Source organism: Fukomys damarensis, unplaced genomic scaffold, assembly GCF_012274545.1.
Source record: "Fukomys damarensis isolate Sample0158 unplaced genomic scaffold, DMR_v1.0_HiC HiC_scaffold_33, whole genome shotgun sequence".
NCBI lineage: Eukaryota > Metazoa > Chordata > Mammalia > Rodentia > Bathyergidae > Fukomys > Fukomys damarensis.
Genome location: NW_022900945.1, coordinates 3,326,065 through 3,335,937, shown reverse-complemented (window position 1 = coordinate 3,335,937; position 9,873 = coordinate 3,326,065). Strand labels below are relative to the sequence as shown.

Genomic DNA, 9,873 nt, shown 5'->3' with positions numbered 1-9,873 from the left:
TTTTTTTTTTTTTTTTTTTTTTTTTGGTACCAGGGATTGAACTCCGGTCCTTGCGCTCGCAAGGCAGGCCACCGAACCACTGAGCTAAATCCCTGGCCCTATCCTTTTCTATTCTGGAAGGCCATCTCTTTTGCTGTACTCAGCCAGAGGGGGTCTCGTGCCCCAGGGCACTGTTCACACGCAGGTGACTGCAGGGAGTGTGAGCTTCAGATGGGGGAGGATGCACTCTCGCAGCAGCCAGGAAGCCAAGTAGGGTCGCTTTCTTTTCAACAGCACCTGGGATCCACTACCCTTGAGAAACTGATTTGGGGGAAGGTGAGGTCCACCAAGAAGGGTGACAGGACAGGTGAGGAGGAGGACAGGGGCGCGGGACTCAAGGGTGGGGACCTGCACTGTAAGAGCTTAATGTGGCATAGCGCACAACCACTAAAGTGCAAAGACCTGGCATATAGGAAAAGAGGTAGAAATACCACATCCATCTCCAAACATGTCTCAGCACCCTGGTCCGGACCAGACTTGGGCAGGTGCCTGTGGCATCACAGCTCAGCTCTGCCAGGGAAGCCCAGCCTGGGACCCACCATCAGCCCTGAGTGTCGCTGCCGGGGGTGGGGGGTTGCCTCAAAGTCCTCTCGAATCCGTGTGTGGGACGTGAGAGGGACGGCCTTCCCGGGGTACTCACTTGGGGACAATTCTGGGGGTGTAGTCAGCTTTAGGACGCAATCAGTATGCATCAATGTCCACTCTGCAGTGCACGCAGTGATGGCAAACCTTTTAGAACTCTCAATGTTACCCAACAGCTGGCTGTGGCATGTGTACCACAGGTTCGCCACCACTGTCACATAGGAAAAAGTCATCCAGCCCCGCGTAAAGCTCCTGTGCTGCTCAGTCACACAGGCCCATGCTTCCAACTGGTATTTATCACTTAAATGATACTTCGGTACACAAAATAAATGTCTTTTCCAGATTCAAAGCAAATGACTTCAAATGTCCTTTATGCAAGTATTTTACATCATTTGGAAAAATACAACCAAGAGGTAATGCTCTAAGCCTACACATTAGGGACAGAGGGGTTATTTGAAATATATATAAACAACTAACAGACTACTACAAAAGATGGAATAAACTGACCATTTTTGCCATCTGAGGCAAAGAAACATTCTTATAAGCCAACCAGGCATTCAAAAATAGTGTCCCCAGAGTCACTGCTATATTCTGAGCAAGGACAAATTATTGCTCAAAACTGCCCACACCTCATAACATCGAGAAAGTCTCACCTTTTCATTATCTTTTAAGCAGGGCGACATCAGAATAAAGGCTTTAAAAAGTAAACTTTTCTTTTATGTTAAAAGTGAAATTTATTACAGTACAATAAGTGCCAAGTGTCATGATTTAAAATGCTGCTTAAAATTATAAAGTAAGTGATTTTTCTAATGTAAATAATGGGAATAACAACTTGAAGAATTCTACATGTAAACAGAACCCTGAAAAAGTGAGATCCTGCACAGGGTCAAAACACAGCATTGCACATAATCCTCAAGGCGCCACGCTCTTCTGTCCTCTACCCCCGCAGCCCTGGCTGGGGAGGGAGCACCGGTCCCTCGGGGCTCAAACCTCAAGGCGGACATGTTCCAAACACACAGCAGTGGCTGCACGCCAATGTTTAAAGTCACTGGTTGTAATCCGATCGCGTGGTTCCATTTTTCATATTTCCTTTTCTCAACAGGTCTTGAGTTAGAAAAGCCATGACCACAGGATTTGACATGACCTGCACTGCTAATGATTCATTTACAGGTGGCTTAAAGTTTTACATGAAGGATAAGAAGAACATCAAAACGTCAATAAAACTAAGTGATCCACTCTGCTGCCCCCTTGGCCTCGTGTCTTTTTAAGGTGTGGAAGTCAGAGCCATGACGAAGAAAGGGCCCGTAGGCCCGGCCTCCCCTCCAGCACTGTGACGACAGCCACTGCGTCTCGGGTGGTGGAGGGCATACCTGTTCCCTGCTGAGAACACCTGCCACAGGTGTGACAAAGAGCACGTGTACTGCAGCGTGAACCTCAGACACCCGGGCAGGTGGGGAATTTTCTTCCAAAGGAGCAGGTGACGCCCAGAGAGGCTAAGTCAGGGATGATGCTTACTCCTCCACGGCAAAACTCCTGGAGCGTTACATGCACATGAGTCGCTCGGGAGTGGGGCTTTAGGAGCCGCGTTTCTAACAGGGTTCTGCTGCTGCCCTGATCTGCTGCCACCCTGCTTGGAGAAGCGCAGGCCTGGGACACACAGGGGCAACTCTGTCTCGCTGCCCAAGTGAGCAGCTGTCCACATACGGCGCTGACTCTGAACACACCGCAGGCGCATGAAGAGCCAAACAAATGCCATACCTCAACTTCTACTTGCTGGAAATAAAGTAAACTCTTACTGACGGAGTCTTCCTTACAAATGATCACGATAGAAAGGTATAAAAGCTCAGCATATAAACGCCATAGCAAAGCCATGTGTGTACACAAACACACACAGTACAAGGTCTAAGGGACGCAGGGCTCTGTCTATGCAAAACGCTACCACTGCTCCCAGCTAAAATCATCTCCTCTTCCAAAGACGAGGAAAAAACCTTGAATTGTCAGGAAAATGACAGCGTTGCCTGCCAGCACCAGGCCGCAGGCTCCCCACTTGATCTGGAAGACAAGAAGGAAGGGTTAGACCCTTACTTTCCTCACTGGGCTCCCAAGCCTGCTGTTCTCTGCATTAGAAAGGGCCAGTGAAATATCACACAGAGTTGCTAAAAGGCTGAACAGCCTAACAGGCCGGACAGGGAACTAGCAGGCTGTGCTCTAACTGCTTCCTGCTGCCTGTGAATGAAGCCCGGTAACAGGTGTCATCCGGCATTCTCCGCACCACACGCATTTCCCTTCCGGTTTTCGCCTGGCAACGTAGTGAGGTCCTGAACCGTGGGGTCACAGCCCTGGACACTGTAAACTCTGCATGCATCGACTTCCTTCGTGGAAAATAGGGATTGGAGGATTATGGACTTGTTTGTTTCTTCTCTAGGCAAGAAAAACCTTTCAATAATCACAGACTCCAACTGGAAGCCGCTCTCCACCCAGGCAAGCTGCTTCAGAGGCTCTGCTAGGGGTGAGAGCTCCCGCTGGTGGGCGCTTTCGCTGGCTTTCATTTAACCAATAGAATATTCGTGAAATTTTCTTCTCAAACACCATGGCAGTGTTGAAAGGAACATTATAAATATTTACAGCAAAACTTTAGAAGTGATAGTCTGGGGCTCCAGAAGAATAAGGTTATGAAAATAATTTATTCATAACCTCTCGGCATAACTGAAGCTCAAACCAGCAGGGCGGTCAAGACTCCCACGTGAAGGCCTGAGCGAGCCCTGAGCCTTAATGATGGCCTTTGTAGCACAGTGCCTGCAGCCCTCTCTACTTCAGGGGAAGCCCCAGTGATCCTGAGGGCCACGTTGCAGGCCAGCTGGAAAGTCCCTTGCTTGGTGCTCCAGGGCGTTCCAGTCCCACGGTAGTGACACGTGTCACAGGTCTACAGTTTCTGAGCTCTCTGCCGGCAGAGGCTGAATCTCACACTTATCCCTCATGTTGTACAAATAGCAGATTTCCAAAGATACATGCACAGTGAATGAATAAACAAGATGCACATGTATTTGCTCAATGCCCCAAGTAAAAGTTTCATGACATTCAAATGCAAAACCGTCAGGCAGAATAAAAGCAAAGAATAGGAAAGACAGTGAACATAAAAGAACTAAAACTACATGCACAATGTGTGTTTTAGAGACAGAAAATGACATCAGCAGTGGATGTTACCTTATTCAGTGTATCTTCTGGCAGAAAAACATATAGACATCCCTTTTTATATACCTTTTATATTGAGAATTAACCCCATGGTCCCATTTGCAAAGAACCTGATAAGTCTTCATTTTGTAATGGGAAAAGTATAGCTAGTGTAATCTTTTGAATTGCCCAATGGTTTAAGAGGCAGGGGTGTAAGAACAATCCCAGAGAACAGCTTAATGTAGAAAAAGCAAGAACCCCTACAGTCTGCCTAAATCAAAGAAAGCGTTGTGAAAACAAGGCTCATCTACAGCACAGGAAGAAAGAAACTGAAGACACATCCAGCTCTGAGCAATGTCCAAGCATGAAAATGGCACTGAGGCCCCAGAGGTAAGCCCATGACAGCTGAGTAAGACAACAGACCACAAAACTTACCACGGCCACACGAGCCAGAATGACAGGAAACCCAAAGGCAGACACGACGATCCCGGTGGTGAAGAAGTAGGCCAGCTCCCGGCAGGCACTGCTGGCCGCGTCCGAGTCATAGGTGACCCTCTTGGTGATGCAGTGGGGCAGGGGTGAGACAGCGTGGAAGACCAGCACGAACAGGGGCCAGTAGACACTGCGGGCGGGCAGGTGGGGAAAGCCACGGTTACAGAAGACAGGCTCCTGCCTCAAAGCCATGATTTCAAATGTCTGGGTCAAAGAATTAATCGATCATGGGTACAGTTACGGCCAGGGTAACAGTGATAGTTTCAAAATTCCTGGCTGTTAATATGCACATAGACAACTTCTGTTACGGAACAACTGCAGAAGGTATGACCCACAGACGTCGGCTTCCTGTGTGGCTGCACTGCGGATTCTGTAAGGACAGAGTCTGCCCATCTCTGCTCTCCCCGCAGAACTGGGCAGACCGGCTGCGGCGTGCCGTTAATACAGACAGATCTCCTGGGTGAGCACAAGCCCGTCTCTGGAGCTTTAAAACAAAGCCTGACTCCCCTGTCCAGTCTCAAAGGCCTCACACTCTCCTACTTCCTTCACTCCTCCTGCTCCTAACTGCACGGGGCTCTGCTCAGGCCGCGCTTCCCTTCTCCGGGCAGAGGCCAGCGCACACCCTGCAGGCCCTGCTCCCACCGGGGCGCTGGCTCCGGGGTCTCCTCTCTCCTAGGAGGTCAGGCCCCACCTGCCTCGGTCTGCACCATTTAGCTCCAGGCCGAGAACAGGTGCTCCGTTCACGCTTGTTGAACGGATGAAGAAACTGGAAGGATTTTAATGAGGAAGACACAAAAACAGATCCGCTCACTGACGAAGCTTCAGATGCACTCCAGTCTTCAGCACAGTGACCACAACAGCACCGCAAGGCGAAACAACAAAATGGCTTTCTTTCCGAGTTTCATTACTTCACATTTATTAACAATGGTCATCTGGGCCAGGGATGTGGCTCAGCAGCTCCACCGCGTGCCTCTCAAGCGCAAGGTCCTGAGTTCGATCCCCGATACAAAACAAAGCACGGTCACTGGGTCTCCAGTGGCCTTTGCTCTGTCTTCATCCTCGTCTCCCTCGCTTGGACACTTGCGATGCTTCACCCCTGGAGGAACCACTGAGTCTCCCTGGCCACAAACGAAGCACAGGCCGCCCTCACTCAGCACCTCCCGGGTCAGAAGGAGGGCGGAGGGGCCGAAGGGCAAGAGAGGAGCTCGGCCTCACCCCGAAGACCGGCGGCCACGAGGAGGTCGGGCTGTAGTTCTGGGGCTTCCGGTCCCCGGACAGCACTGCCTCCCAGGGAGGAAGCGCGCGGCAGACGGGATGAACTGCTCACCCTTCCCAAAGTCCAGGGACCCAGAGAGGCTGCACGCACAGCACCTCCAGGGCCCGGCAGGGCCGCCCACGCAGGAGCGCGACTTACACAGGGGACCAGCCTGCCACGAGTCCGCACACCTGCTGGGGACCAAAATCCAGGATTCGGCCTCGGTGGCACAAGGTCTGGTCCCTGCGGCCTCTGCCACAGCACGTGCTCGGCTCCATGCGGACTGGGGTCCTGGGTGTGAGCTGCGGTGACTGCAAGGCAAGTCACTTTGGCCCGCCTGGGACAGTCCGGTGTGTCATGGAGTCGGTCATGGGACCCTCTGGCCAGAAACAGAGCCCGCGTCTGTGCCCGCCTCAGTCCCTCCTGCCATGCGGCTCCTCGCTCTGGGCTGGGGAGGGGACAGCAATGGCCCAGCCTCCAAAGCCACACCAAAGCAACCGCAGGGCAGTGTGCCTCCCTCCATCCCTCGTTCCCACACTCGCTCACTCAGCAGCGACAACCGTCAGTCTGGACCAGGTGTGCCCGGCTATCGTGTGTGTGTGTGTGTGTGTGTGGTGTACAGGGACCACGCCCAGGGGCACTCAACCACTGAGTGCGATTTTCAGCCCTTTTCTTTTAGAGACAGGGTCTCACTAAGTTGCCCAGCCAGGCCGTGAATGTGTGACCCTCCTGCCTCAGCCTCCTTGAGCGCTGGGATGAAAGGTACAGTGTATGTGCTGTGCCCACCTCCGACTCCTCTTTTGTAAGATGCTGAGTAAAGAAGCTGTTGACCGTCCCTTCTGCCTGGACCGCATCATCCCCTCACTCATCAGCCAGAGGAACTTTCTGATCCACAGAGTCAGGCAGCCCTCCATGATGCCCAGAGACCACATGTGCTCGTTGCGCTGACCACACTGTTTCCTGCTTCTCTGAGGACAGCACTCAGGTTTCTATCCCCAGCTGGGCCTCGGCAGAAGCTTAACAAATGCTTATTAAATGAATATACTGATTGTAAGAAAAGATTCTCCCAGAGGAGTTGGATTTGTAATCCGAGCTTCACTCACTCACTGATCAGCAGTTGGTGCCACTGAACGGATCCAACTCTCTAACCCTGTGCCAGGGGTCGGAGGACGCGGCGACTTACCCATAATCCTCCAGGGCACATCCCAGCATCAGAAAGGTCAGCCCAATCGCCCCGCTGAAGGACAGCGCCACCAGAGCTGCGAGAAACACAACAGGGTGAAGGGCCCAGCAGGGTTGCCAGAGGCTGCAGCGCCCCGGGAATGGGGATGACCATGAATGCGGTGACAAATTCTGTGGGATTAGATGGTAGTGATGGTCACAGAACCTATGCTACGAACTGGAATTTTACACGGAAAAAGATGTTTTACAGTATATGAATATATCTCAATAACAATTTTACTTAGAAGAGAAGGAAAGGTCCCAAATTAAAGCACATGTAGTATTTTACTTATTTCGTCAACTGGCGTCACATTTAACAGGCTGCACTTGCACAGCCTGCAGATTCATGCACTAACTCTGGGGCAGCACTGGGGAGTCCTGGTGAGGACCTCCCTCCCTTCTCTCGCTCCCCTCCACCCCTCTACAACTGCCACCTGCCTACCAGGAAGCAGGAAGCAGGCCCTTACACACTTCCTGATCCCGGACTTGCCAGCCTCTACACCTGCGAGAAATGGATGACTAAGCCAGCCCGTCTGATTACAACTGACTGCGCCCGCCACTTTATTTTTGTGGTCCAGAGCCCTTGGCACTGAGCTGTGTTCCCCAGTCATTGTTCTCAATTGTTTCATTTTCAGACAGGGTCTCACTGATTTGCTCAGTTGCCCAGGCTGGGCTCGACCTTGCAATCCTCCTGCCTCAGCCTCCCAGGGTGCTGAGATTACACAGGAGCACCACCATGCCTAGCTGTGTGCACCACTTTAAAATCAAAATTGGAGAAAAGCCGGGAGCAACTGCAGCACCTCCATCTGCCACCAGAGGCAATCAGGCTGCAACTACAGGAGAGGGAGCCTCCCTCCTGCCGGAATCACTATGTGACAAAGGCAGGCACTTGGCAAAAACTGACTGGTGCATGCACCTGCTGATTTTCTGCAAAGTTCTTGGGTAGAAAGCAGAAATCAAAAGGATCAAAAGTACCAAACACTACACAGTCCAAATTCTCTTCTGAAAACACCCATACTGGTAACTCTCATAATCACCCACTGATTGAACTAATGATCTTTTCCATTCCTTTTTTTTTTTTTTTTTTTCACTTTAAGAGGAGGTTTAAGGAGAAATGTCATGGTACTTTTCAGAAAACATCTGGAAGTATACAGATGTTAGGGAAGAAGAGCTGTCCATTTTAATTTGTCTTTTTATATTTAGTGCATCCACCTTTAAGTGTGAGGTGGTCTCACTACGTAGCCCAGGCTGGCCTCAAACTCAGAATGCTCCTGCCTCAGCTTCCCAGCACCACTCCTGTGTGCCAAGAGAAAATAACTTTTCACACAGTATTTCCCTGGAGGACCTTCTAGCTGGTTCTGCTGTCCTCCTGGGCCTGACTCCCAACAATACTTCTTCCCTGGCTCAGACGCTAAAGCTCTTCTTTCTGTCCTAACACCACATTCCTGTCTGATATTTTTTCGCCCTTTTTAAATTTTTTTCAGGATCTGCAGCCTCTGCTACCTCTTCATCAGTTGACCAAAAATCCAGCCCCACTTCTGCTGCTGAGAATTTGTCGACCCAAACTCCTGGCACAGGGCCCAACCATATGAGGGACTGCGGCCCACAGGGGTCCTGATCAGGACTTCTCCACCTGCGCAGCCAACACCCAGCGTTGCACATGGAACACTGAACCCCACTCCCACCCACTCTTCCCCAGCAGTGCCACAGTCTTCCCTGGGGTCCTGTCTCAAAGGGTGACACCAGCTGCGGGCTACCTTCCAGGATCCGACCTTGTTCAATCCACCCTCTTCTCCTGAACCCTCAGCCACTGCCTCAGCCAGGGTCCGTATCACCTCTTACCTGCTGCCAACTGTGGCTCTTCCAACACATGCCCCCCCCCAATACGGACAGAGCTTCGCATTGGCCAGTGTCCCCACTTTGCAACTGCGTACACATCAGACAAACTGTCCTGGCGCCTGAGGCTCACAATTTGACCCCTAACTGCTCTCCCAGCTATAACCCCACTCTCCAAACTCCTGCAAAGAAAAGGCTGCTCTTCCCTGCCCTGGGCCCACATGGCACGCTGTTCTAACCACTGGGACCACAACCCACCTCGATCGCTCCCTTAGCAAGTGAAGCCGATGGATCCCCTCACACTGCCCTCGGACCTGGCCCTCCTGTGAACACGGTCCTCTTCCTCCCGGGCAGGCTGAAGTAAGCCTGGTTCTACTGTTTCCCAGGGCTGTGGTTACAAAGTGTCACTGGCTGGTGACTCAGAAGAACAGCGTCCTAGAGGTGAGACTTCCTAAATCAGGGTGCTGGCAGGGCCCAGCTCTCTCACAGGCTGCCGGAAACAGGCTTGCTCTCTCTCCCTTCCTAAGGGGAGTTGGGCTGCCTGTGGTGTTCCTCCTGCTGCTGTACCGCGCGATGTCCGCTCTCATCTTCTCATGATGCTCCCTGCATGCATCCATGTCTAACTTTCCCTCCTCCTAGGATAGGGATCTGGGATTACTGCCCACCCTAAATCGGTATGAAACCCAATAGTGTAATTACTCCCTGCTCTCACTCAGCATTAACTCAGAACTCTCCTCCTTTATCCCCAGTAAGCGCCTCAATAAAAGCTCACCTAGCTGTAAATGCTTCCTTCTCTTGGTCGTTTTCCCTTTCAAACCCGTTTCCTTTTTCCCGCGTCTCGGTTTTTTAACACGCTGCACACAACACTATTACTGTGTGGTAGTCCCGAGTTGACTACACACTGTCCCACCGAGACAACTGGCGCCTGGCTCCGGCAGTGGCTTCGCAAGGCTGTCTTACACGCTGGACCCTGTCTACGTAAACCATGCTCACTCGGCTGATACTGAACACGAAAATGGCCAGCAACGATAAGATGTGTCTGCTGCTATGGGACGCACACCCCGACCTGCTGTCGGCAGATGCTGATCACTGCACAGGGGCCACTTCTGCACGAACACGGAGCACTTCGAGAACTCCGACCCAGCAACAAGTTATGCTACTTTCAAACCCAATTACAGGCGGCCTCGCGATCGCCTCTTCCCGGGCTCCGCCCTGAACCTCGAAGGCCCAGAGGCGTCGTCCGGGGCCCCGCCTCAGCCCCCGCTCGGTTCCGAGTC

General features: G+C 51.9%; 1 protein-coding gene across 1 annotated transcript in view; it reads right to left on the bottom strand.

Annotated features, from left to right (window-relative positions):
* Positions 1 to 984: 984 nt before the first annotated feature.
* Positions 985 to 9,873, bottom strand: part of Leprot — a 10,571-nt gene continuing 1,682 nt past the window's right edge. Inside the window, exons 2-5 of the mRNA XM_010605234.3 lie at positions 9,663 to 9,746; positions 6,723 to 6,798; positions 4,228 to 4,414; positions 985 to 2,673 (exon numbers count right to left, since the gene is read on the bottom strand). Of these exons, the coding sequence (XP_010603536.1) occupies positions 2,557 to 2,673; positions 4,228 to 4,414; positions 6,723 to 6,798; positions 9,663 to 9,746 (464 nt within the window). The 3' untranslated portion in view covers positions 985 to 2,556. The remainder of the gene's footprint in view (positions 2,674 to 4,227; positions 4,415 to 6,722; positions 6,799 to 9,662; positions 9,747 to 9,873) is intronic.